Here is a 27853-nt window from a genome sequence, read left to right as displayed (position 1 = left end):
GTAAGAAATATAATAAACTATCAATAGGGCTCATGGTCGGCATTGAAAGACCTTTAAGACTCACAAGTTAAAGGACGACCGGCTAATGTATATTTATATTTTAGTCCCACACAGCGATGAGGTAATTGGTCTTTAACTGCTTCTGTCGGCCCATTTTGTTCTTAACAAAGACATAAATCCTAAAAATAAATAGTTGAATGTATTATATTCAACGCACAAAAACAGAAGAAAGAAAGACGCATGAAAATATGAGCGAAGAGTCTTTAGTTTGTTTTTCTAACAAAATAGTTATTTATTAACGTCAAAACCACTTTTAACACGTAAGAGACCGCGTCAGGCCGTCGCATTATTCACGTCACATTGATACAAGAAATAAACACAAAGTTTGGCTTCAGTCACGTAAAAGTTCCTTTATGGTTTCATGTGTTTAAAGAGGAGCACGCCGTCTGTTTCACTTCCCGCCCACCGACTTCCTCAGGTTCCTCATGCGCATCAGAGCTCCTTCCTCGGTCCTCATCACGTCTCCGATCTCCCTCTTGCAGACGGGGCACTGGTCGGCCATGGCGCACAGCGCCTCCTCCAGCGCGTGCTGCGTGTGCGGGTCGGGCAGCGCGCTGCACCGGCTGAGCGCGGCCAGCGTGTGCTGGAGCCAGCCTTCCTCCCGGACCAGCGCGGCGACCCAGGGCTGGGCGCGCACGCAGCCTCCCAGGGCCTGCAGGCACAACCTCCACAGCTCCGCCGCCTCGTCCCAGCTCTCCACCCAGCCGACGCTCACCTTGACCGGGCCGGGGCCGGAGCCGGAGTCCAGGGCGCCGCGGAGGAACCGGAGGGCTGCGGAGAAGAGGCGCTTCTGGCCGGCTTCGACCGAGCCTGAGGGATGAAAAAAAGAAAAGAGAAAGGGGTATGTGTTGTTAGTCGAGCCTTTGAGAGGACGGTTACAGTTCCATTCTGCATCTTGTGTACAGCGGCTTGTCTGTCCAACCCACAGCCGATATTATCTGCATTCGCAGAGGCCTTTTATCAAAGTATGCACAAAGGGAACCAGTAACATGAGTAAAGGCTGCACGGGTTGGCCAGGGCCTCAGCCATGACACTCTGATGGATGTTAGCTCACTGTCAAAGGGCTTGCTGGGACATTTGAAGAGAACCGAGGCATTATTATTTATTAATGTTATTATTTTAATTATTATTGGGACATTTGAAGACAACTAAGGCATTATTATTTATTATAATTATTATTATTATTGGAACATTTAAAGAGAATCAAGGCATTATTATTATTATTATTGGGAAATTTAAAGAGAATCAAGGCATTATTATTTATTAATGTTATTATTTTTGGGACATTTGAAGACAACTAAGGCATTATTATTTATTATTATTATTATTATTATTGGGAAATTTAAAGAGAATCAAGGCATTATTATTTATTAATGTTATTATTTTTGGGACATTTGAAGACAACTAAGGCATTATTATTTATTATAATTATTATTGGAAAATTTAAAGAGAATCAAGGCATTATTATTTATTATTATTATTATTGGGAAATTTAAAGAGAATCAAGGCATTATTACTTATTAATGTTATTATTGTTATTATTATTGGGACATTTGAAGACAACTAAGGCATTATTATTTATTATAATTATAATTATTATTGGGACATTTGAAGAGAACCAAGGCATTATTATTTATTATTATTATTTTTATTATAAGCAACATCCGGTGATTTTCTTCACGTGTCAAAATGTCTGCCGCAAAAAAAGCACCATGACTAGAGACGGTGTCGACAACACTGAATGAAAACAAGCATGAAAAACACGAGTTGTCCGTTGCCCTCACATTATTTGCACAAAATTAAAATCGCTGGAGTTATTAATAAAAAACACAACTGGAAAACAAAGTGACACGGACGCCGAGTATGTGAGAAACAAAACAATTAAAACCAAACATAAAAGAAGACGTTTCCACCTGTAGGAGCGGCTTTGAGTCGGCCGATCATCAGCCCCAACGTGCAGTAATTTGCTGCGAGGACCAGCAGGCGGGGCTTGTGCACCAAAACAGGAAGTGCTTCACTCAGTAGGTCCTCCAGAGTTCTGAAACACGGGTCTTTCCTGGACAACAAAAAAAAAGAAAAGAAGAGGAAACTGTCAGCATGAGAGGCGATATCTCAGTATTGATATACATGAAACATATTATGACTCAGCAGACTTCAGGTGAGTGATCTTCTCTCTTGTGAACACGCTACCTGACTCTCTCTGGCTCCGTGACTGTGAAGTTGAGGAGCACCGAGCAGGCCGTCTCCATGCTGGGATCCCTGGTGGACGCCACCCCACTTTTCCCCTTAAGGGCGGTCCAGCAGCGCGACAGGAAGTCCACCAGCAGGGCCGGGGTGTCGAGCGCGAGCAGCACCTTCCTGGGACCTTCTTCCGCGGACAGGTGACACAGAGCCGGGAGGAGGTACCTAGGGGAGGAGGAGTTTCGGAAATAAAGATGCTCTCCGAGGAGTACAGGGGATTAATTCCCTCCAGAAAACGCATCTCGTCGTTACCTCAACGCTTCTCTGCCCGTCCACGCCGCGCCCTCCTCTCTTGGGGACGCCTCCGCCATCCAGCCAGAGAGGCCCTGCTCGGGGCTCTCGCCCTGCAGGTGGCTCCGGGAGTAGTCGACCAGGAACGGCAGCAGCTCGGTCACCTCCTCCTTCAGGCAGGAAGTCTCCTCGGCGAGCCACGAGCACAGAGAGCGGAACGTGGCGAAGATGAACGGGTCACCGTAGCGACTCGGGTCCACCTGCAAAGAACCGGACGTCGTTACCGTCTTGCCGAGGAGAGAAACACGCAAACGCATAAGAGCTTTCCTGTCGGTGGGCGACTGTGGGTCAGTGGTCAGCAGGTCCGTCTTTCAATCAGGGGGATGGGGGTTCAATCCCCACCCTGGTTAATGTGTCCTTGAGCAAGACACTTAACCCTGAACTGCTCCCTGTAGCTGAGTCTACGGTGAATACATGTAACAAGATTGTAAGTCGCTTTGGATAGAAGCTTCAGCTAAATGACACATAATGTAATATCGTTACACTTAAATAGCTCTTATTATGGTACTTTTGTAGTTCGACTATGTTGAGGAAATGTTACTTTCTGTATTCTTGTTGTTCTTAGTTTGTACTCTAGGTTGAATGAACTTATTGTAAGTCGCTTTGGATAAAAGCGTCTGCTAAATGACACGTAATGTAATGTAATTATCTCATAGTAATACAATGAAAATGTAACGACCGTTAATTATTATCAAGAATTTTGAAGATTCTTCATCCCATTGTAGTCATTTTATGTAGAAAATGAAAAATAAAATGACTGACTTTTTCCAAAAAGTTAATTTTGTATCCTTTTTTAAATCAATAGTATCTTATTGCTTATGAAATGGTATATAAAAATGAAAAGGAGCAGCGTTCCGCGAACAGAAGCTCAAACGTCGGCCCCTCACCTGCTGCAGGTGGTACATTAAAGCGGAGAAGGCCTCCTGCAACACCCCGAGGATCTGCCTGCTCTGCTGCAGACTGATGGACGGGATGGAGCTCTGAGGAGGCTCGGTGGTCGGGGAAACCCCCACGCAGCAGGCCTGCTCTATGGCGGCCTCCATGATTCGGTAACAGCCTGGGAAGAAGAAGAAGGAGAAGACGACCGGTTGGAATCACGAAATCGAATCTCAGCCACGCGGTTTCATTATAGACGCGGTGTCCCTACCTGTGAGTATGTGCTGCAGCTCTGGGCTCAGTTCGTTACCAGGCGGCTCCTCCAAACCCATTCTGACCTCCACGCAGGCCCGGTTCACCAGCAAGCAGCAGAACTTCGGCGGCCCCACCGGCTCCCACCCGCACAAGTCCAGCAGGCAGGCCCCGAGGATCAGGATCGGCCCGATCTGTCGCGGCGTCAACTTAGCCTGCAGAATGGGCCTCAGCGCCTCCCACGTGCGGACCGCGGCCCCCTTCAGCTCCTCACTCTCTACGGACACGCCCACCGGGGGGAGGAAGTGCGACAACTGGGCGCACATGTCCAGCCGGGTCTGGCCTGTGGCTCGGCAGAAGTCTTTGGAGAGCCTCACAAACAGAGCGAGGAGTTCTGCGGGGTTCTTACTCCACACTTTGTCCTTGGTTTTACCCGAGAGGAGGAGACCCAGCAGGGCGAGCCCCTTCTCGCGGCTGAAAGTCTGGTTGTGTTCCACTGCCTGGCACAGCGCAGGAATGGCACCCCTGCTCAGCAGCTGGTCGGGGCCTCTGGATAAGGAACACACGGCTGTGAGGACCTGGTAGCAGTCAGAAGCCACGGCCTCATCCAGCTTGGAGGAGGGGGCGCTTTCTTGGGATGCTGAAGGTCCGTCTGCTTCCCCGCCGTCATCAGCCTTCCGCTTGCTCGACTGTCCCTCCTCCGCGTCCGAACCCTCCACCGACGGTTCTTTACCACCTGGACTCGGCTCCACCCCTCCTCCGCCTCCGCCTCCGCCCTGCTCCTCCTGGGTTTCCGGTTTCCGCCGGGTCACATGACCGTTTGACAAAATGCCGAGCAGGAGCGGGATGGTGGTGAGGAGCTGGGGATGGCAAGCCATGTCCGGGTCGGTGCTCAGGGCGGCCAGCAGAGCTGTGCCCAGCGAGAGGAGTTCCTGCGGGGGCAAGCCGGAGTTGTCGTTCCCCTTGACCGCCGTCACCAAAAGCCGAGCCGGAAGGTTCAGGCCGACGGCCTCGAAGATGCGCCTCAAGGTGGGTTTGTCGAGCTTGCTTGCCGGGCACAAGCGAGTTATCTGAGGACAGAGGGGGGGAGTCATAAATAATATGAATGCACATATTTTCCTCGATGCCAAACAACTATTTGCCTTAAATATATGCATTCGTATTGATGAACAACACCACTGCCAAGGACCAGTGAAATAGTGAGTCCAGTGCATGCTGGTTTGAGCAGGGAGACACTCACCAGCAGGAGAGCCGCCAGTGTGTGGCTGTCATTCTGAGCCTGCCGGAGTGCATGGAGACATCTCTCCAACACCTCCATCTGGGCATCGGTCAAACCGCCTCCCTCATCCCTCTCTGAGCCTCCTCCGCCGTCTCCTCCTTCCTGCTCCTCTATTACAGGAGGATGGGTGATCACCGCAAGTGCAACCTCAGCGCAGTCAGCCATTATGACTGCCTAAAACAAGAGAATAAGAAATAAACAAGTAAGCAAAGTGATAGAAAATCAAACTGAAAACCGGCTCATTGTCTCCACACAGTTGAAGGCGACAAGAGCAGCCTCGTGTCGTGATATTCGGTTGGTTTGCTGAGTCCTTCTAAGTTGCGGTCGCCCACAATGCAACAGATCATTGTACACGTATATAAAATAACTTACTTTGTTGACAGCTCTATCCCGCGCGGCAACAGCTCGTGAGCACTTTCCGGAAGTGAAAACGTTACTGGAGCTACGAGGGAGCCAATGAAAACGGCCCAAGAATGTCAACGGACCAATCGCGAGAGCGGTAGTTGGAAGGCGGAGACGCCATTTTGGTCCGGGTTGGAACGTCGCAGTAGCGATGCGGCGTTATTTTATTTTTTTTAAGGTCACGGAAGATATTTATGTTTTAATTATGTTGTTTTTTTCAGAAATAAACAACCACACACAGTACCAAAGCTCAGCAGGTTAACGGTTTACGTTGAGCAGAACGTGTTCGCCGGTCTGCAGGTGGCGCGCAGCAGGAAGCAGTCTCGTTAGCTCAATATCACCTGCCTTCAGTTTAAGACGCAGCAGCGGAGGCACAACTAATAACGGAGCTGATATCCATGTTATATCACCTGCCTTACCTAATACACAGTTGTTTCGCATAAATATCGCCGCCTTGAGCACCTGTGCTCCTGGCGTCAAAACGCCGCAGCGGCTGTGCCACCACGTATTTTATTTTGAAAACCCTGCCACCGGAAATGCTACTTATCACTTATACAGGTTTGACAGTGGTTCCACGGGCACATCAGCTGTACATGCGAGGGCAACGCTGACCTGATTAACTCTACAAGGGACGACGAACACAACGGCGACACACGCACCGAAGGTGAATATCACTTTACTGTCACTGTAAGTCCTTGTATAGTTTAAATATATATACTATTATGTCGTACCAATTGCCATTAAAAATAAAATAAACAAATCCGTGTTCTCGCACGGTGTTGTAGTGACAGTGAGATGTCAGCAGTTGTTCGCCTCAAGGTGCCTCTAACAGGAGCGATCCCATTTGTGCAGGTAGAAATACCTGACTGTTTTCTACCTCAAACATTATGCTCGTAGTTGCACTGCACGAAACGAGGACCACACACACAGGAAACCATCGTTGACTCAACGTCCCCGGCTTGTAATCGCGTGCTATCGTCCCTCTATCGGCCTTTTATATAGCTATGTCTTGAGTTAAAAAACACAACCGAATCTTGTTTTCAGGCTGGTAAGATACATAATGCACGAGCCCCTCCATTTTGGATGAAATATACCTCTGAGGTATTACCCCAGCAGTGCACTCGTGCGTGTCATCCGAGTGACAGAATCATGCTGTCAATCATGCACTTATTTTCACTTTAATAACTCAATCCCTACTTATCGAGTAAAACTACTGCTTTCATGAATTCTGTTTTGTTTGTGTTACATTAATATATAATTGACTTGATTATGTAAAAGAGGAGTTATGGATCCCAAAAAATGCTTTAGACAAGGAAACATTCAACCCACCTTTTTTGTCTTGTGTGAGGCTTTTGAGTGTGGTAGTAATTGATGGCTTCGGTGTTTGATAATGATCCCTGAATCCATTTGTTGTCAGTTCAGTTCAGTCTGTATTGTCCTGTATGGGAAAGGAAGACTAATCCATCAGTTCACAGAATGGGGGAAAACCCATGAGTCAACAATAAGCGATGAAGAAAACAAACAAGTGAAGCATAACAACGGACGTTTAGAAAATATTTCTTGACACTGTTTTGGCTTTTCCTCAAGTCCAAATAAAAACAATAGACCTGAAAACGGGACTAAAGTGAATAAAATTAGTACAAGAGGAAACCATTTGTAAGAAGTTAAAGACTAATAGCGTGTGTTTTGTCTACACTGTGAGGTTTTACTCAGTCGTGCGGTTCAATATGTTTGCATATATTTTATTTTAATATCTCAATGCACAGGTGTTCATAGTATTTTTCTGATACTCTCGTCGTTTAAATAGTATTCTCGGATCATAGTAGTTTTCCCTTGCAAAAATGTTTCTATTGTTGTTATTGAAGTGTTATTATTATTATTATTCTATTACGTACATAATTGTATAACTTAATTTTCCTCCCCTGTAGCAACCAGAAGAAACTGTGCGTGGGACTTGCTGTCATTGCAGAGAAATCTCCACCAATCTAGAAACCAGCACAGAGCTAACAAGCGAGCTATTGACTGCTGCGACCCAGAGAGAGGAAGAGGAGGAAGAAACGGACAAATAAAGAGAGAGAGAGAGAAAGAACTTGTCCTCTCCGGACATCAGGAGGGTGTTTTATCACAGAGATCATTGTTTTGCAAAAGCTTCTTGTGGGAAAAAGTAGCCACTGAAATGTCTATAATGGCCGAGCTGTCATCAGCCCAGGTGACCGGCTGCACCTAAGCACTCCGTCGCCACCGGCCTGAGCGCCTTCAAAGAAAACATCGACAGTGTGGTGGACCAAGGAAGAAAAAGCACATTTTTTGTCTGGATTATTTTTACCTGGAGCTTTTTATTCTTCTTTTTTACCCCTGATTTGGTGGCTTACCTTGGAGAGGAAGGGAAAAAAAACAAGCGCTGGAGGACTAATGGCTGCTGGTGAATCTGGGATTTATTGAGCTGTTCATTACCGCACGGAAAGGAGGCGGCTGGGGCTCGAGGGTCCGTGTGCAGGAATGCAGATCCACGTACGGAGGCCGACCATACAGGTTTGTGTCTGAAGTTCATGTTGAGAGAGGGAGAAGAGAGAGAGAGAGATAGTGTGTGTGTGAGAGAGCTGGTGATCCATGCCAGGTGTTCACATTTAATCTAGCTGTCACAGATGTGAGTGTTTTTCAGGTTAAACGCAACGATTAAAATCATAAAAGAACTATTAAATGTCACCGAAGGCATGTGCTTTCTTAAAATCTCCACGAGAAGAAAGTAAAAGTATGTCCATCTGCATGCCTTCAAAAAAAAACTGACCAATAGAGAGAGAGAGTTTTAACTGTATGGCGTCCAGCTATCATCTCCAGACCGCCGGCTCAGCAGATGCTCGGCACACACTGCCCCGTCGTGGTCCTCTGGTGGGACGTCGTGCGGGGAGAGGCTCGCTCGCGTGTTGAACACAGTGTCCCGGGACTTGTGTGGTTTACTCCTCCTCCTTCGTTTCCTTCTTTTTAGTCCATTCTGCTTGAATAACTTGCATGATAATTTGCGAGTGCAGTCTTTTGGCTTTTTTTCCCACTCCAAACAAACCCATGTGCTCCTCGTCAAATCACAAGTCTGCCTTCCTGAAGTGTTCCTTTACTTGACTTTCATCCCTCAAGGCGACAGACTCTCATAAGTGGAAGAACATTGTGTGAACTCGAGTGCTGGACAACATTCTGACGCTTCTTTTTTTCTTTCTTTTTCCTTTTGGTGGCTCATTCGTCACGGTGATTATTCTCCAGCATGAATTCATTGTCATGACTAGTTGCTTTGAAATGAGGAACTTCCTCTTCAGCCTTCCTGCAGGAAGGGATATTGAGCGTGAGGAAGTTGCCACCGGAGGTCTGGATGGCCGGCGACTGCGTCCTGAGCACAAATGAGCCTAGGTTGCGTTTTCCACAATGCTGTCACAGTAGCTGTGTGTGTGTGTCTGTGTGTGTATTTGTGTGTGTGTCACAAACATCAGAGGGGGTTCAACCCGTGTATCCAACGTGGGGCTGATCCGTTTCTTTTTTTAATTCAGAATAATTAGCAACAAGTGCCTCAAAGAACTCACAGAATACTTTTGAGGAGCAGTGAGGCTGACGGCTGTGACGGTTGCACAGGAAAGAGATCAGGAAGGATACTTTTAAAAATATATATATACACTTCCGTTCAAAAGTTTGGGGTCACTTAGAAATGTCTTTATTTTTCAAAGAAAAGCATTGTTTTTTCAATAAAGATAACATTAATCAGAAATACACTCTATACATTGTTAATGTGGTAAATGACTATTCTAGGTGGAAACGTCTGGTTTCTAATGAAATATCTCCAGAGGTGTATAGAGGCCCATTTCCATCAACTATCACTCCAGTGTTCTCATGGTACATTGTGTTATCGCCTTAGAAGACTAATGTCTGATTAGAAAACCCTTGTGCAATTATGTTAGCACAGCTGAAAACAGTTATGCTGGTGATATAAGCTATACAACTGGCCTTCCTTTGAGCTTGAAGTTTGAAGAACAAAATTAATACTTCAAATATTAATCATTATTTCTAACCTTGTCAATGTCTTGACTATATTTTCTATTCAATTTTCAATTCATTTGATAAATAAAAGTGAGTTTTCATGGAAGACACGAAATTGTCTGGATGACCCCAAACTTTTGAACGGTAGTGTATATATATATATCTTTGCACCAATCTTCATTTTCACTTTTGTTCTGAACACACAGGCCGGGTAAAAGGTCGCGATGCAGCAAGACGAGATGCAAATGACCGATAAGAGTGTACAGCAAGGATTTTTTGTTGTTGCATAACGTGTTTTCAAACTGCCTGTGGCGGAGAGGGACGAGGCAGCCACCGTCGTGGAAGTATGTAAATACCCTCACCTCTCACGGCTTTCCGTTTACACTCGTGAGTCGGAAGGAGGGAGCTCACAGGCTTGCGTTCGTTCAATTACGCTCAATTAGGGGACTTTTCTTCCTGTCTCGTAATGCCAGGAGAAGAAGATGATGATGTCATCATCGACATGTGTTGATGTCTAGATCCCATGTGATTATTTTTTAAAATGACATTCTGTGTGAAATCCCTCATTTGTGAAAAGCTCAGCTGAGCCACTTGCTGACTGCGTCACTTCTTTGCGTCCTCCAGCGACGTGTTTGAGCAGCCGAGCCCGTGAAGGCCCCCCGGGAGGCGGCCATGTTGGATCTCTCCCTCGGAGTGCCGGTGTTGACCCGTCTTCACCCGTCGCCTCGCAGCACCTGGCTGCCGACCTAACCCCTCTCTCGCTTCCCCCATCTCTTTCTTCCAGCGCCTGGCCAGGAGAAAGGTAAACGGGGCGAGTTTTTCAAGATGCTTTTTTTCTGTGTTTTAGAAGGTGTGCTTTAAAACACAAACATTGTTTTTAGTTTTTTCTATGAGAGGCGTGTGAACAGACCAGACTGTGCTGGTCCATGTGATGCTGGGAGTAATGACCTGCGCATCTTCATTTCTTCTTCTCAGATGAATGCTCCTCAAATTCCAATCCGTTAGCTTAATGGTACGTCTGTCAGCGTCAGTGTGGGGCGATTGTAACGGAATAGTTCCACACTTTTGAAAATGCATCCATCTTGGCGGCTGGCTCTGGCGACACATAATGTTTGGGTATTCCGATATTATACACTACCGTTCAAAGGTTTGGGGTCACCCAGACAATTTGGTGTTTTCCATGAAAACTCACACTTTAATTCATCAAATGAATTGCAAAATGAAAAGAAAATATAATCAAGATACTGACTAGGTTAGAAATAATGATTTTTATTGTAAATATTAATGTTGTTCTTCTTCTTGTCGCTCAAAGGAAGTCCAGTTTTATAGCTTCTCTCACCAGCATAACTGTTTTCAGCTGCGCTCACATAAAAAGGGTTTTCAAGGGTTTTCTACCCCTCCGTTAGTCTTCTAAGGCGATAACACAATGTACCATTAGAACCCTGGAGATGGGCCTCTACACACCTCTGTAGAGACTTCATTAAACACCAGAGAAGAGTTATTTACCATAAACAGTGTATTTATGACTAATTTAGTGTTATCTTCATTGAAAAAAAACCAGTGCATTTTTAAGTGACTCCAATCGTGTGTGTATTTCTTATCTTATCTCACGGTGGTCCGCTTGTGTTGGTTGAATGTCGGGACACTAACAAGCTTCTATTTCCCGTGTTTCTAGGTCCTTGTGTAAAATGTCCTCTGCACACCACAAGCTGCTCACCTGGAGCTTACCTCACCTCCTCCTCCTCCCGCTGACCTACCTCTTGCTCCTGGCGTCTCCCACAGGTAAAGCAAACCATCGCTCTGCACACAACCTGAGCAACACCGCAGCTGTTGACTGAGAGCAGCAAGAAGACAACGGCACCGTGAATCACACGCCTTTCATTACTCAGGGCTGGACTCTCTGTGTGTGTCAGTGGGTTATAATGTGAAGCAGGACAATGGGGGCTCTGTGAGTGGACATTGTGTATGTGTGTGTGGGGGGGGGGGGGGCAGGCAGAGGAAGAGTGAACAAGGGGTGAGATGACTAAACGGGACACTACGGGTCCTTTCTCAAACAAACTGTAGTGTGTTTGTTTGTGTTTGTGAGACCTGTGTTCTTCCAGCCTTAGAGTTACACCCATGAGGAGCCTCAACAGGGTGCAGCGCGGTCCTCGTCGGGATGAAATGTGTTTTCAGTTTTTCGGCCTTGCCATCCGAAGGGCAGCTTCTCTTGACCGACTATCGCGTGTCTTTTAAAATATGCTGAATATTGTTGCTACACCAGTGTTGAAATGCAGGCATTACGTTTTTTTGAATTCTTCTAGATTTTCATGAATCCAAACCTTTTTTTTTTTCCACACGCGATTTTACCGTTGTCGTTTTCTCAACATGTGGACATTGGATGTCTTCACGTCTCGTTTTCATCGTTAGCGGTAGAGGCCGCTGGTCATTGCTGGTGAGACGCAGGTCTGGCTTTCATTGGAAGGCCGTCAAAGGAAACTCGAGGTTAGCGCCGACGGCAATCGCTCACGAAGAAATGCAAGGACCCCGCTTTTTGGAGGCCATCCATTACAATGTGTTTTTAATGAACTCCGAAGTTCATTCAGCGACTCAGAAAGCCTCGGTGTTCCACTGAGCGACTGAGAAGGTTTCGTTCCAGCGGCGGTTCGGTTTTTTAATGAACAGCTTTAGGGTTTTTTAGATTCCTGTTGGTCACGTTTTATGGAGCATCTTCTGGTTTTGTTTGTTTCTTCTCTGTTGTGTCTATTTTTTCTCTGTATGACTTGTTGGTGACAAATGAGTTTCCCCACTGGGGATTGATACATTTTTCTAATCTAATCTAATCTAGAAAATCAATGTTGGACATTTTTATCAAGAAGGAGCGGCCAGAGTGAGCGAGGTACCCGAGTCCTCTCGCTGTCCCCCTCCTGGAGGAAATCTGTGTCCCAGTCTCCACCCTCCCAGACTTTGAGCTAACTCTGAGGCTTTCTGGCAGACATTTTGAGCCCATTTATGACCCCTTTCCATAAATCGGCATTAGATGCCGACTTTGTCCAAGGAAATTACCCACAATTCATAGCAATGTGACATTATACACGCAGTTACCGATGGAAGCATGGAGACGTAAAAAAACGGTATCGATGATGCAGAAACCTTGTGACAACTATATCGACTCGGTGAATGCAAAAACATAAAGGTAACTTTTTAAATAAGTAGTTATACATATTTCCAAATGTAGCATGGAATACTGAAGGTGCTGATGAATAACGATCATGACCAGTGTGCGACTATAATGTCGTAACAAGTGGACAAACTCTTTGATCTGCTTCCGTGTGTCAACCAATCGTAGCCGCCCGACACAAAAACAACGAACCAACCGGTGCTTCGTTCTCTCTCGTTGCAACTGCAGCTCTCATCATTACCTTCGCATTGAAAATGCGGAAGGTTATGTTTTGATCGCTGTGTATTTATTTATTTATTTGTATGCGTGTTCCTCGCATAACAAAAAAAGTTTAAAACCGAATCGCATGAAATTTGGTGCGATGTTTGGTTATTATCCGGGGACCATTTGATTAGATTGTGGGATCAATCGAGTCAAAGGTCAAGGTCATGGAAAGGTCAAAATCTTCTTTTTACCATAGCGTGGTCAATTTTTATCCAGTTGGCATGCAACTAATGCCAACATGTTCATAATTCAATGCCCAATCTTGTGATATGCGAAGGTATGCGCTCTACCGAGTGCCCATTCTAGTTCAGAGTGACGCTGCACTTTCCCTTTCCGATCGTTCTGTTCCTCAAAGCTCGTTTTGGCTTTCCGTGTCTATTCATTTCAGGAGTGGTGAAACATAACCCCCCCCCCCCCTCCCTCCCTCCGTTTCTCCCCGTTGTTCCCTGGACAGTCCGTGTGTTTATAGTCGGAGCTGTTTGGCTACGCTGTGACGTGATGCATTGAGCTTTTTGGACACCGCAAAGGCTTGAATACAAATCTAGCTGCAGCCCGTAACGATGCTCTTGGAGAGTAACGCCACGGCGGATACGAGTCTGATGGGGTCTGGCTCATTTGAGGCGTGTGGGAGGTTTTGGTGCACACTGTGCTCTGGGTTTTAATCCGCGTCTTGTTTTGCCAGGGTAAAGCCTCACCGCCGACGACTTGGCCGACGGCTCAATTTGCGACGTGCACGGCTGCTTTTCTGAGAAAAGTGTCCAGTGAAAAGCCCGGCCGGTGAAAAGTCTCACTGTGGGTCTCGCGTCGCACCATTTGCCTGCGACAATGCCCCTGATTGATCTCTACCAGGGACATCTTGAAAAGGCCTGGGAAGCGCTGCCCTTTGGCTTTTGGTCCTTTTGATCCAAACACACAATGAACTAAACTCTTTCTCCAATGCAGACCAGTCCCTTATCCTCCCCGTCGCCCCCATTCCAGGACCAACTTCCGTCCTTTTCCGTTCCTCGGTGACCGTGTCTCCCAGCGACTGACTTTTTAAACAGTTTTCTCCACCATTGTGTTCCCTTCCCCTCGCTCTCCGTCCAGGTGTGTCCGCAAATCTGTGCCGGGTGACCGGCGGAGTGCTGGGGATGCACTGGAGCAGCGTCATCAGCCTGGGTTGGCACTCTCTGGCCAGAGGGAGAGGCGGGTCGACGTGCTGGGAGTCCTGCTGCCTGACCCCCAGCTGCAGCGGCGTGTGGAGCCTCGGCGGCCAATGCGTCCTCCTCCGCTGCACGAGGAGCACGGGCTGCCCCGTCAGCATCCTGCCGCAACCCCACCACGAGTCCCTCGGCCTCCTGCAGCTGCTCTCGAAGGTATGTGGGGGGGGGGGGGGGGTGTCTATATTCGATTTATCGAATGTCATTGGTGTAACATAAATTATATTTATTATGTATTTAAGCATGTGATAGTTTTCTGTCAGTCATTATTCGTTCTATTATATTATTTATTTATGTTTCACTGCTTTTTTTCTTTTTTTAAATATATATAAATTATATTTATTTATTATATATTTAAGCATGTTATATCTTTCATGATTTCTTCTATTATATTTTTTAAATGCAATGCATCTTTATAGTAGGTCTATAATACCCTGATAATAGTCCAACTGAAACACTACAGGGTTATGGTGGCGTATATTATTAGTGTTTACAAAAAAATATAGGATTTTTTTTTAAATGCGTAAAAAAAAATGCTTTCTTTGATGTAAATGAAAATAGGAAAATATCTAATTTAAAAGAGTTTAACGACCTCTCAATGATTAATTATTAAGTTTAAGTAATGTTGCGTTATGTTAATTTTCATGCTCAACATATTGTATCTGTTTTTGTGTTTTAATGCAGTGGCCATATTGTTTTTGGAAACTTTAAAGTCACATTGAATTTAATGAGAGATTATATTCAATAATTCATTTCAGATTTCTTATCATTAAGAGATGAGAAGCTCAATAGGTCACAGAATATGTGATGGGAGGTCAACCAAACATTGTGTGTGTGTGTGTGTGTGTGTGTGTGTGTGTGTGTGTGTGTGTGTGTGTGTGTGTGTGTGTGTGTGTGTGTGTGTGTGTGTGTGTGTGACTTCACTTCAGAGTCCTGTCATCACAGCGAGACGTAGAAGAGCTCTTCACGCACGGCACACAGGAAACCACGAGCTGCAGGCGGCACGACTAACCACCACGGTAACTTCACAGGATATTGTTCAGTTTTTAAAACTCTGTGTTGATCTTGATTTCCTGCAGCAGCTGCTGTCAATAAGTCGGCCCTGAAATATTCTTCCCCGTTCTTTGTTGTTTAAATCCTTAAATCCTGCTCACCCACATTCTTGCAATTGCACGACTCAGATAGTAGAGTAGCAGAAGAATACAAACACACAAACCTGGAAGTATGAAGGACCTGTCTCCTTGACGGTTTCCCAAATTCTGCCTCACATCTTTGCCTGTCGGGTCATTTAAGCCTTCGCTCTTGTCTGCAGGAGAAAGTGGGAATGGCTCCGCCGGCCGCCGGCGCCGTCGCGCTGCTGCAAACGGCCCAAAAGAACCAGAGACGGTCGGCCAATGGGAGTGCAGACGTCCCTTCGGCGCCGTCCCGGCAGAACCCGACGGCCGCCGCAGACACCGCGGCGTCTCCCAACGGCAGCGACGTGAGCACGCCCACAGCGGCGGCACCGGGCCTCATCACCACGCCAACGCAGGCCGGTAAGGGAGCTGCTGTCGGCGCCTATTCTCAGTAATACGTCTCGTCTTCATTTATTAATCACGAGCTGCTAAATGATGTAGCGGCAGCACTCTGGGTTTTGCAGCCTTGGAGGGAAGAACTCCTTTTTATTTACTGAAATTGGTTAAATGCGTGTCCGTGGTTTTAAAGTCTGCATTTCGATGCCACGCACACAAAATGTGCCGAGGATCTATTTCCTGTTTTCACTTCAGCCGACGTTCAACAACACGAAGACGTACTTTGCCAACATTTGTATTCATGGCCGACCAATCAGATGTCATTTTTCCAGATAAAATCAGCGTGACCCAGTTGTAGACCACAGGCATGTGCTGTAACGTGGCGGCTTCTTCAAACGGGAATAACTCGATAGATCCGTTTCTCCGGCACAGCCATCGGCCACAAACGGGCCGAAACGGTGGCAACGTCATTTCCAGATTTTCTTCTTCTTCTTCTTCTTTTAAAACTAGCACAACAAAGGCAAAGAAAAACGAGACGAGCCGGTCTGAACGAAGGCCAGCTGCACGGCAAACGGCAAAAGCCCCCTCTTAGGAAGGGGGAACGGGGGGGGGGGGGGGGTGTGTGTGTGTGTGTGTGTGAACCCTGACGATGCAATCATGTGGAATGGATGACATGCAGTGGCTGAGAAGTGGATAAACATGCAAGGAGTTACATTACGTGTCTTTGAGATTTCTATAAAGCGCTATATAAATCTAATATATTATTATGTAGCATCTCTGCAGCTTGAGCCACACTCGGGACTCGAGGTCGGGGTACGTCGGCCTCTGCGGCATCAATCTTTTTCGTTTGCATAGTTTTCGTCTTTCCGCGCCGCCGTGTGATATATACATATACGTGCCGCCGCCGTGGTCCCCAGAAACACCCCCCCTCAGGTACAGGCCTGTGGGGGCGCGGGCGGGTGTGGTTGTTGTTCTCACGTCGACTGCTCTGCTCTCACTTTTTGCCGGGTTCACGCTCGCATCCGTTCATCCGACCCTGTTTTTCCCCCCCGCCACAGTGAGGGAGCTGGTGGTGTCGGCGGGACAGAGCGTGGAGGTCACGCTGCCCCGCAACGAGGTCGAGCTCAACGTCTTCGTGGTCTCGCCGCCCCCACCGGGTAAGACCGTGGAAATACGTGGATCAACTATTTGAAGTTTGCGCTTGTTATTTCAGCAGTTTTGTACTGAAATTTAGATTTTTCTTAATCTGTCGCAGACTTGTAATCCACATGGTGGTTGGTAATCAGGTCATTTGACTTCAGTGCGTTCTAAGATGCAGACCGAGGGAGGTTTAGCATGTTGTCGTTGCTGTGGTTGTTTAATTGAGTCGTCAAGGACAACCTGCTTGACGGTTGTATTACTGAGCCGCCATCATGCATCACACTGAACACTCGCCAGACTGGAAAAAAGGAAGATTACGCCGTGACCAGGAGGATGCACGTCATCGTGTTGTTAATCCCCTGATCCCCCCTCCCCAATGTCTCATCTGGAAATAATCCTTATCTAATAGATTGTAATTAAAGTTGTTTGTTGTGTTTATCGTTGCCGCTTCTTCACAGGGACAAACTATAAATTTGACTGGCGTCTGATAACTCACCCCAAAGATTACAGTGGGGAGATGGAAGGGAAGGACTCCAAGACTCTGAAACTCAGCCAGGTACAGATTACAACGTTCATATTTCATATTCTGCTAAATATATCATGCAGCTGGAGCTCTGTTGAATGTTTAAACGGAGGGTTTCAGTCGTGAGTTTAGGACACGGGTCATTTCCTCTTGTTTCCTTGACACTCTTCCCCCCTCTCTCTCTCTCTCTCTCTCTCTCTCTCTCTCTCCCAGCTGACTGTGGGCCTCTATGAGTTTGAGGTGATGGTGGACGGGGAGGGGGCTCACGGAGAAGGTTACGTCAATGTCACAGTCAAGCCAGGTGAGGTCGGACCTGTCGAACATGGTGCTTTGTTGTGGCAGATGGAGGAGCAGCATGTCCTCGGTGATCGGACACCGATGCTGTTTCCTATGTTTCTGAGTTCTCCTGCAACCCCGGGTGTCATGTTTCACTCGGTAGAACTCCGATCTGAACCATCGTCAGTCATACTCGACGAGGGGAACACGGATCTGTTAAATTGAGCAGCATCTGGACCCCCAACCACTCCCGTGTCTATTAGCAGACCAATGAGCCGCCGAGCGACAGCCCCCCCCACCCCCCATGAGGCGCTTCGGGGAGAAGTCCTCTCAGATATGAGTCACTTCAAACATTAATGTGGACGGTCGAGGCAGAGTGGTTTTGGATCCTGGGGAGAAAAAAAATGTAATTGAGCATTAAGCCCCGTAAAGTTAGTCGCATGAAGATGAATAGTTTATGAAGCTGATGATGCTAAACACATTGGAATATGATGGTGGATAGGACCCTATCTTTATAACTACACACGCAATCCATCTTCAAGTCTGTCATCCCGAATGTCCATATTGTAATTTTTTTGGGGTGGTTTTTCCTTCACGTTTATTTTGAATGAATGAATTTTTTTCCTTCTCTGACTCGAGGGTCAGAGGATGGAGCGTGTGCCCGATGCTGTACAGACCCCCTGGAGGCAAATAGTTGATAAACACAAATGTGGGAAATATATTATTGAAAAAGTAAAAAAATTAAAAGCTATATTGAAAGAAAGTTTGAGGACAGAGCTCCTGAAATGAGACGTGGTTCTTCTTCCCCCCAGTGCCTGGTGTAGGTCTCTGTCCTGTGTGCTTCCTTTGATGTAAATATGCAGAGTGACACTAACGCCGTCTAATAGTCCACAAGCTAATTCTAATGAGAATAATATGAAGTATTGCTCCTCTGCTGCAGCGGGGCGTCAGAAGGGCGTGACTCGTGCTTGATGACTCACGTCTGATGGCGTTGTCTATCGGGCATCAGTGCACCGCTCCGCCTCGACTTAATTCTTCGCTTTCCACCTGACAGAGCCGCGGGTAAACAAACCTCCCATTGCCGTGGTTGCCCCAAAGTTCCAGGAGATCTCCCTGCCAACCAGCTCCACGGTCATCGACGGCAACCGTGAGCACGCACACAAATACACACACACACACACACGTGTTTAAGGCCAGCTTCGGATGTGCTCCAACGTTTAACACATGCCTCCTCCCGTGGCCTCCTTTCTCCTCACAGAGAGCACCGATGATGACAAGGTGGTGGCGTGGCACTGGGAAGAGGTCAAAGGTCCCCTGAGGGAGGAGAAGGTCTCCACCGACACGCCCGTCCTCACCCTCGCCAACCTGGTGCACGGGAACTACACATTCTCGTACGGCCGTCATGTTGTTTAGACTTTGCGAGCTCCAAAGGTCGCTCACGTGTGTTTTTATAGCTAAACATCCCACCCAAGAGCGTACAAAGATAAACAAGTCGATGATCATAAGAAATTGCTGTCGGGTCTTCATACCCGGATTCTTTGCTCTCTATATGTCCGTCATAAGAATATCATTAAAATCAGAAGAACAGCCGGCTTAAAATGACTGGAGTCACGTGTGTAATTATTAGATTTCTGTTTTCCTGTTTGACTCGAGGACTGTCCTTTCTCAGTTTGACCGTGACGGACTCGGACGGAGCCACAAACTCGACCCAGGCCACCCTGTTGGTCAACAAAGCCAAGGACTACCGGCCTGTGGCCAACGCCGGCCCCAACCAGGTCACTAGTGTTGTGTTTGAAAAGAAAAAAACGTTTTGATGAATTTGTTTTCAGCACCTTCCTGATAACCATATTGCTGCTCTTCCCTCCATCCAGGTCCTCCAGTTGCCACGCAACTCCATCACTCTGTACGGCAACCAAAGTACGGACGACCACGACTCCCTGTCCTACGAGTGGTCCCTCAGCCCCGAGAGCAAAGACAAGGTGGTGGAGATGCAGGTGAGGCGACGCATGTTCTTATCCAAGCTTTCCTTCCCCTGACTGAAGGAATCGAGGCTAACGGCGGCATATTGTTCTCCCTTTTCTTCTCGTGCTCTCCCTTTTTTTCTTTTCTCAGGGCGTCCGGAAGCCGATCCTGCAGCTGTCGGCCATGCAGGAGGGAGACTACACCTTCCAGCTGACTGTGACGGACACCGCTGGACAGCAGGAGACCGCGCAGGTCACCGTCATCGTGCAGCCAGGTAAACGACTCCCGACTTCTTTTTCTCCTTCTTGTTCTTCTCTTCTTTTTTCTTTTTCTTCTTCTTCTCCTTCTTTTTCTTCTTGCTCTCCTGGTTCTTGTTCTCCTTGTTCTTGTACCAACACAACGAGTGAGCGTGTGAATAGTTCTCACATCTTTTTAAATGACCTTTTGACCCCCCCCCTCTCCCTGCATGACAATTGTTCTCCGTTATCGGCACTTTTTGGATATTGGACTAACAGAGGACTCTTTGGTTATTCAGCTGCTGAGGACATTAAGTCCTCTACAACCTTCACTCCTTTCTTACTTAGTTTGACAGTCACTAACTCGTGTGTTTTAAGCCTACTGCACACAGAGGAGCAGATAGCAATGTAAATACAGACTAGGATTAATCTCCTCATGTCAGCGTTCCTCCTCCAGCTCTTCCACAGGGTGGTTATGTAAATATACACATCGGGTGTGAAGAGCATCGCAGCAGTCCACAATGTGGCTTTATATACGTGGCCTGTATAAAGTTCTGTTTGCTTTGGCTTTGTTCAACAGCGTCTTGGCCCGGTGCACGAGTACGGTCGACCTGATAAGCACCTGGTGTGAACTGCAGACACACGCACACACACGCACACACACACACACTGTCATGACAAGCTGTAGACTTCGAACAGGAGCTGTTACGTGAACTCACATTCACCTGCAAGGTCAGACGATGTCACCCGTTTGAGTCATGATACGTGAAAGAAGCACTTTGACCTTTTATAACCTTCTTATATTATTCATGTGTTTTAAATAGGGCTGTGAAACGATTAAAATTTTTAATCGGGTTAATCACAGGTTTTTGTGGATTAATCATGATTAATCACATATTACCGATATTCTCGGTATATTTTGTGAGAACATAGAGATTTATGACAAAAGACGGATATATACATTTATACATTCTTCTATACAATGGTGCTGCAACTCAGCAGTTATTTAGCAGTTTTCTTCCATATGGAACATTAATACATCTTCATCCTAAACAGAATGTTTAACCCTCCTGTTACCTTTCGGGTCAATTTGACCCCATTCAATGTTTAATGTCGGTGTTCTTTGGGGTCAATTTGACCCCAGGCTGTTTTTCACTGTGTCAAACATATAAGAAATATCAACTTTTTTATTTATTTAAAGGGCTATTTAGGTAATCAACAAACAAACATAAAGTACCTCACACTTAAACTTGGGAAGCAATATTAATTCTAATAATTTTCTAGAGGTTTTAATTGCTGGGGTCAAATTGACCCCGAGGGTAAAATATGTTAGTAAATGTAAAGGTAACAGGAGGGTTAAACAGAACATGTTTCTCTTGTTTGTCAACCATTAACTCCACCATGATACAATCTAAAGGCCTCTAGTCTTCCTCTAGCAGCTGCTGAGGCAAACTGACTGTGTGGGTTTTCTTCATGAACTGGGCCGTGATGAAAGGGACGGCGGGACACCGCTGCAAAGCTGAAACCTCACCGGCCCGGACAGGTGGACAGATTGACAAGTGACTTTTTTGCTCGGTCGATGCGCGCGCACGGAGCTCTGTGGCGAGAGACGGAGATCGATAAGTGTTAATGCAACGCGAAGAGACAGAAATGACATGCTGCTGTGGAGATACGATCAACAACAGACGTTTAGTTTAATAAAAGAACAAAGACGTGCTATAGAGAACATGTCAGGGGGCGGTCCAATCTTTTTAATGTCATGCGATCTACCGACACTACGCCGCGATCGACTGGCAGGTCGCGATCGACGTGTTGAGACCCTGATCTACAGGAAGTAAAAGTCGTAACAAGGTTTCCGGAGGTGAACCTGCGGAAGGATCATTACCGATGAACAGACCGTCTGCATGAGAGCGGACAGAGTTCAAATTGAAGTGGTGTATTGGAAGCTCATTTTGCAAGTGACTTTTTTTTCGTCCCGACGACCAACAACAGACGGATTGGAAGCTCATTCTGCGCATGCGTTAAATGCGTTAAAAAAACCCAACTAGTTAAACCTGTAATTGAATTAACTGAGTTAACGCGTTATTTTTCACAGCACTAGTTTTAAAATATATGAATTGTAGCAATATTTATTTATCTTCATCAAAGAACACAGAAAGTGTATAAGAAAATGTGTATGTGTATCTTTTAGGACCTAAACTTGGTATGGGGCCTTTTTGACATATGAACTCTAAGAGTTTTTCTCAAATGTATAATAACATAATAATAATAATAATAACTTTGTTTATATAGAACCTTTAAAAACAGAGTTTACAAAGTGCTCTACAATCAAGGCAAAACCAATGGCAACAGAAAACCTAAATTAGGGGAACCAAAAGACTGCATAAAAGGACGACATCACTTAAAAGAAGTTCTATAAAAATGTGTTTTAAGAAGTGATTTAAAAGAAGTCACTTATTATGACTTTATAATCTCAGAAAACATTTCAGGAAGTTATTGTGAATAAGTGTTTTTTTTGTTTTTTGCCACTTTAACCTCAGAATATTAACCTTCTCTTTCGGCTCTTTATGACTTTAAAAAATGTTTTGACCCTAAATGGCCCGAATACATCACCGTTAATATTGCACCGTATGCAAAATGATTGATTTGCACTATTGATGAAGGAGGATGTGTCTTTGGTCATGAGAGGAAGTGCTTATCCCATTATCCCGATCACGACCGTATCCGTCGTGCGATGGAGGCGTGTCTTCACTTTCATCTCACTCTCCGTCCTCCAGAAAACAACAAGCCCCCGGTGGCGGACGCCGGGCCGGAGAAGGAGCTGACGCTGCCTGTGGATCGGACCACGCTGGATGGCGGCAAGAGCAGCGATGACCAGAAGATCGCCACGTACCACTGGAAACAAACCAAGTGAGTCGGACGCACTCCGCTCCTCCCATTGGCTGCTGGCTCCCGAGTCGACGCCCATAACTGAAACGGAGTCGTTCCGATGCGCCGTCGGTTTTCAAATGTCCCAAAGAGACTCTGCGGCAATGAGTTCTCTGCCTCACTCTTCCCTCCTTTTTTTCCCCCTCCCTCCGTTTCGGTCCGTCTGTCCCTCCGACACACAGGGGTCCTGACGGCGTGAAGATTGAGAATGCCGACGGCGCCGTTGCCACGGTGACGGGTCTCCAGGTCGGCACGTACGAGTTCACCTTGACCGTCACCGACGAGCGGGAGCTGGAGGCCGCGGACGCCGTGACGGTCATCGTCAGAGAAGGTCGGGGGAGATATAAATATACAGTCGGACTGGTGACGATTAGAGTTGTTTATTTATAATTAAGGAAGCATCATAAGTGGATATGTAGATCGTGTCGTTGTCTTCAAACTCACTTTGTCTTTTGGGTTTGTTAATGTTGGATCTCTTTCATCTGAATTCATTATTAAAAAACACTGGTCCTACATACACAATCAGATGTTCATTCTCACACACACAGCTGTGGTCATCTATTCTAACGCTAACTCACTGATAATAATATGAATGTTAACGGGCCCCATGAGAACAGTCTTGAATCCATCTGGTGTATTATCCATGTCGTAATCTCATTATTCTGTCTGAGTTGTCCCGTGATGGTTTTTCTTCTCTGCCAGAACTGGACCAGCCGCCGGTGGCTCACGTTGTGTCGGGCCCACCCGTCACTCTACCTGTCAGAACCGGCACTCTAGATGGATCTCACTCCACTGATGACAAAGGAGTCAGCTACCTGTGGACCAGAGATGATAGCAGTCCTGCTGCGGGGGTAAGACCGGCCTCTGACCCACGATGACAGATAGATAGATAGATATATACTTTATTAATCCCCAAGGGGAAATTTGTCGTAACAGTAGCAGCACCAATAAACTAAACACACGAGAATAAAAAATAATATATAAAATATAAAAAACAGGGATGAAAGATATAGATGTACACAAGTGAAAGATATATATGTATACAAGAAGTATACAAAGTAAAATATATATGTATATATACAACATATATGCATACACAATACAATACTAATGACTGCAGTGTCAAATTAAATTAAATATTAAGTATAGACGGTGTGCAAAATGCAAAGTATGTGTGTAGTGTAAATGAAAATGAAATGTGTGAAGTGCAGATCAACATAGTGTGGATATGAAGTTATTATTGCAGTTATTGCACTATGATCTGGCAAGAGGTGATCTGTTGTAGAGCCTCATAGCCGTCGGCAGGAATGTTCTCTTGTATCTGTCCTTGTGGCAGCGGAGCGTGAGGAGACGACTGGAGAAAGTCCTCCTCTGTCCCTGTAGGAGGTGGTGGAGAGGGTGGTCCGGGTTGTCCAATATGGACACAAGTTTCTTCAACGTCCTCCTCTCCACCACCTGTTCCAGGTGCTCCAGCTGGCAGCCGATGATGGAGCCAGCCTTCCTAACCAGTTTGTTAAGACGGCTGGTGTGGACAAATGAAACGACTAGAAAGGAAAAATCCACCTTCGGAGACCTTGTCAACACGTCCGAACCCTTAAACCCCAGAAACATGGTCACACTTATTTTGTCTCTGTTCCAATAGGAAGTGCTGAACAACTCTGACCGCCAGGCGGTGCTGTTCCTGGGAAACCTCGTGGCTGGGAAGTACAGCTTCACCCTGACGGTCACCGACAGTAAGGGGCAGACCAGCACTGACGGCGGCACGGTGGAGGTCAAACCAGGTGAACTTCTAGGAGTCGAGGATTTAGTGTTTTAGTTTTTCCACACGGCAACTGACATGAGCAGGGCGGCGTGCGGCGGGCGGCGCACAGACGGCAATGCTGCCGGACACTAATCCGTCACTCGCCGCTCTGGCCTCTCTCCCAGAATGCAGAATGTCAGACGGGTCTCCTGTGTTCCTCCTCGTTACTATTACTCTCTCTCTCACTCTCACTCTCACTCTCTCTCTCTCTCGCTCTTCTGTGCTCTAATCTTCAATCTCACCTATTTTTTTTCTCTCTCGCTCTAATCTATAATCTCACCTCTTTTTTCCCCTCTCTCTCTCGCTCGCTCTTCTGTGCTCTTATCTTCAATCTCACCTCTTTTTTTTCTCTCTCTCTCTCGCTCTTCTGTGCTCTAATCTTCAATCTCACCTCTCTCGCCCTCTGTTCATCAGACATATGGGAGCGTGACCTGGTGGAGTTGGTGCTGGAGGTCTCCGTGTCCCAGATGTCCCACCGGCAGCGCGACATGCTGCTGCGCCAGGTGGGCGTCCTGCTGGGCGTGCTCGACAGCGACATCATCGTGCGAGACATCAGTGCGTTTAATGAGCACAGGTGAGTCTTACCGCGCCTCTTTTATGGCCCGAAGATATTTTGGTTGTGTGTGTGAAAAGAATAGATGCGTGTTGTCTCGTGCTATAACACCTACTTGACTTCAAAAGCTGGTCATGAAACGCAGAACTAAGTAAATCTCTGGATTGAGACGTTTTTCCCTCTCCCTCCTCAGCACTCGTCTGGTCTTCCTGGTGTCGGGCGGCCCAGGGCGCCCCCCTCTGTCAGGCCGCAGCGTTGCACTCAGCCTGCGCAACAAACTGCGCAAACAGAAGAATGATTTCCTCATCTACAAGGCCCGGCGAGTGGATACAGTCAGTGAGTACGAATATAGTTTGGAACAAAGGAATTTAATGTAATACAGGATTAAGGACATGAATACAACATTGCATCATACAGTATGTTTGTGTAACGCCAGCTTTGCAGTTAGAATCAAATATATTTGTCCTTTCAGGATGTATATTTGCACTTTGAGCCCGACGACACAGGCAGGTCATAGAAACATCTGCTTTGACCTCTTGACCCTTTGTTACCTAAGAAGATGGTCATCTCTTAGACGTTTGAGCTGCAAGTTCTTCTCCTGCATGACACTAGTTCTCCGTTCTCTTATTCAACGCACTCGTTCGTGCTCTACGATCGGTACGTTTGCTTTCTGTGAGATCCTCCGCCGCTCTCGGGATCCTGAAGCTTTTCTTTTCCTTCCCCAGTCTGCCAGCTGAACTGCTCGGGTCACGGCGAGTGTGACTCGTACACGCGGAGCTGCGTCTGCCAGCCTTTCTGGATGGAGAACTTCATCAGAGCTCAGCTCGGAGATGCAGAGAGCAATTGCGGTGAGATGAGAGGACTCTTGATTGAATATCTTTTGCTTTTATTTTGTATTCTTCTAATCAGTTTAGCTCGTGAGGCTTTAATCTCCTCGTATTTTCATGTTGTGTGTATTCCATTACTTAGCAATAACACACAATCACAACTATTTTGTTTTCAGAGTGGAGCGTCCTCTACGTGACCATCGCATCCTTCATGATTGTGGTTGCCATAGCAACGGTTGTCTGGGGGATGGTGTGTTGCTGCAACAGGTGAGCTAAATATCCGAGGACACGTACAGTCGATGCATCGTTTCCCTTCTCTCTCGGAGCTGTAAGTTACACACCTGTCAATACTATTACTCCTGATCGATCCTGAGCGCCGTGAGGATACTAAACAACGTTTAACAACGCGCCGTTTGTGAAATCAGACGCTGTCGGTACACAAATTATGCAAGAACTATCTTAAAGAACGTGTTCTCAGACGGAGAGAACATTTAATAAAATTTATTTTGTGTTTGTGCGACTAGAAAGACTATGTAGGAAATGTACGTAATAAGTCAAATGTAGAAATTAGAGTACAAAAATATATAAATCTAAGGAAAAAAGATTATATATATATATATATGTATGTATATATGTTTTGTGTATTACGATGCTTATTTATTGGTTATTTAAGTTCTAGAAAGGAGTCGGACCTTGTCGGTCTTTATTTCTGCCTACTACTTTTCGAACATAAACTCATTTTTCAACTTTAATTCACTGTTCTTTTTATTTGTTTTTCTTAAATTAGTTTTCTTATTATTTGTTACATGTCAAAGATCTATCCATCTAATCTAATATTTTTTGTTGTCTTTTTTTCATTCCCTGAAGGCGTAAGAGCAAAGTGCGCAGAAGCAAAAGCAGATATAAAATGCTGGAAGCTGATGAGCAAGACAGTCTGGAGCTACAACCACCGAGAGCTGGTGAGACACACACACACACACACACCTAGCTTACTGTTTTTTCTATGTACCAGGCACTGATGCAAATCACAGAAAAAGAGAAAATATAAACTCGAAATCGTCCTCAATGTAATATTCTGCTTTGACGCAGCATTAATGTGACCCCCTTCTGTCCCCCTTCCTCTCCTCCTCCTGCCAGCCCGCCTGAAGCCGGTGCCCGCTCCCACCTCCTCCGCCCTCATGCACTCCGACTCTGACCTGGACAGCGAGGACGGGCAGGGCGGGGTCCCGTGGACGGAGCAGGAGCGGGGCCATCTCCTGCGGCCCAAGAACGGCTTCCTGAGGAACGGCCAGGGCCCGGCGAGGGCCAAGAAGCAACGGGAGGAGCTGCTATAGCGAGAGAGGAGGGGGCGGCAGCTCGCCGCTCGCCTCGTTACCCCTCGCCCAACACGGACACCTCGCCCCCGTCGACCGTGAAGACCGGACCGCGGGAGCGAGAGGAGCGACACGTCGTCCTGCTGCCACGGAAAACACCGACGCCACTGTGCTGACGTTTCCCTGCTCCCACGCTGAGCCACGATGGAAGGAAAAAAACGAGCTGAGAACTCGACTTTACTCGGCGTAAAAATATAACATAGACCCGTATTATTGAACACAGAGATGTAGAGAATGTAATGTCACCCCTCTAACTGAGGGCTCACAAGGTAACGCGTGCGATACCCTGCTTCCTGTATTGAAAGAAGAACAATGGATGGCTTGGATGACACGAAAACCAGCCACTTGACACGCTCGCAGCATCTGGCAGACACGCATGTAACGCACACAAAGACGTCCGAACCGCACGGGTCAACTCGATGCTTCCAAACTGCCACGGAGGAGAAGCCGGCGGTTAACTCTGAGCTGACTGTTGGTGAGCCAACACACACAAAACAACCAGAACAAGAGCCATGACGGCAACGAGTATGAAGGAGGAGAAAAACTAAATCCTGTGCATGAAGGGGGACCGTTCTGCTCCGGCTTGATACGGGAATGACCGCCTGCATGTGTGTGTGTGTGTGTGTCGGGGGGGGTGTAGGTGTGGATTTATACCATGTAAAGATGCTTCTTCAGAGCA

General features: G+C 46.6%; 2 protein-coding genes across 6 annotated transcripts; one reads left to right on the top strand and one right to left on the bottom strand.

Annotated features, from left to right (window-relative positions):
* Positions 1-247: 247 nt before the first annotated feature.
* Positions 248-6774, bottom strand: ncdn (neurochondrin). 2 transcript variants are annotated; one of them, XM_056423807.1, is made up of 8 exons: positions 6731-6774; positions 4961-5173; positions 3740-4790; positions 3480-3649; positions 2554-2792; positions 2251-2466; positions 1974-2116; positions 248-870 (listed from the first exon to the last, which is right to left on the bottom strand). In XM_056423807.1, the coding sequence occupies exons 2-8, from the start codon at positions 5162-5164 to the stop codon at positions 452-454; spliced, it is 2442 nt and encodes an 813-aa protein (XP_056279782.1). In that variant the 5' UTR covers positions 5165-5173; positions 6731-6774; the 3' UTR covers positions 248-451. The 2 variants fall into 2 exon arrangements, with proteins under 2 accessions (XP_056279782.1, XP_056279704.1); XM_056423729.1 differs by lacking the exon at positions 6731-6774 and adding an exon at positions 5372-5476.
* kiaa0319l (KIAA0319-like ortholog) lies at positions 5960-27853 on the top strand. 4 transcript variants are annotated; one of them, XM_056423417.1, is made up of 25 exons: positions 5961-6065; positions 7330-7933; positions 10046-10223; positions 11097-11203; positions 13932-14200; positions 14974-15063; positions 15357-15579; positions 16614-16712; positions 17154-17251; positions 17432-17519; positions 18549-18641; positions 18753-18885; positions 19164-19269; positions 19366-19488; positions 19607-19730; positions 22470-22602; positions 22803-22951; positions 23323-23471; positions 24263-24401; positions 24836-24995; positions 25168-25310; positions 25700-25822; positions 25978-26068; positions 26669-26760; positions 26939-27853. In XM_056423417.1, the coding sequence occupies exons 4-25, from the start codon at positions 11110-11112 to the stop codon at positions 27133-27135; spliced, it is 2916 nt and encodes a 971-aa protein (XP_056279392.1). In that variant the 5' UTR covers positions 5961-6065; positions 7330-7933; positions 10046-10223; positions 11097-11109; the 3' UTR covers positions 27136-27853. The 4 variants fall into 4 exon arrangements, 3 of the variants coding, with proteins under 3 accessions (XP_056279554.1, XP_056279392.1, XP_056279466.1); XM_056423491.1 differs by having other exon boundaries at positions 5984-6088; XR_008832899.1 differs by lacking the exons at positions 25978-26068; positions 26669-26760; positions 26939-27853 and adding an exon at positions 25447-25631 and having other exon boundaries at positions 5960-6065; positions 25700-25788.

This window comes from Pseudoliparis swirei, chromosome 1, assembly GCF_029220125.1.
Source record: "Pseudoliparis swirei isolate HS2019 ecotype Mariana Trench chromosome 1, NWPU_hadal_v1, whole genome shotgun sequence".
Taxonomy (NCBI): Eukaryota; Metazoa; Chordata; class Actinopteri; order Perciformes; family Liparidae; genus Pseudoliparis; species Pseudoliparis swirei.
The sequence above is the reverse complement of the archived record's forward strand: the minus strand, read 5'-3'. Positions and strand labels throughout refer to the sequence as shown.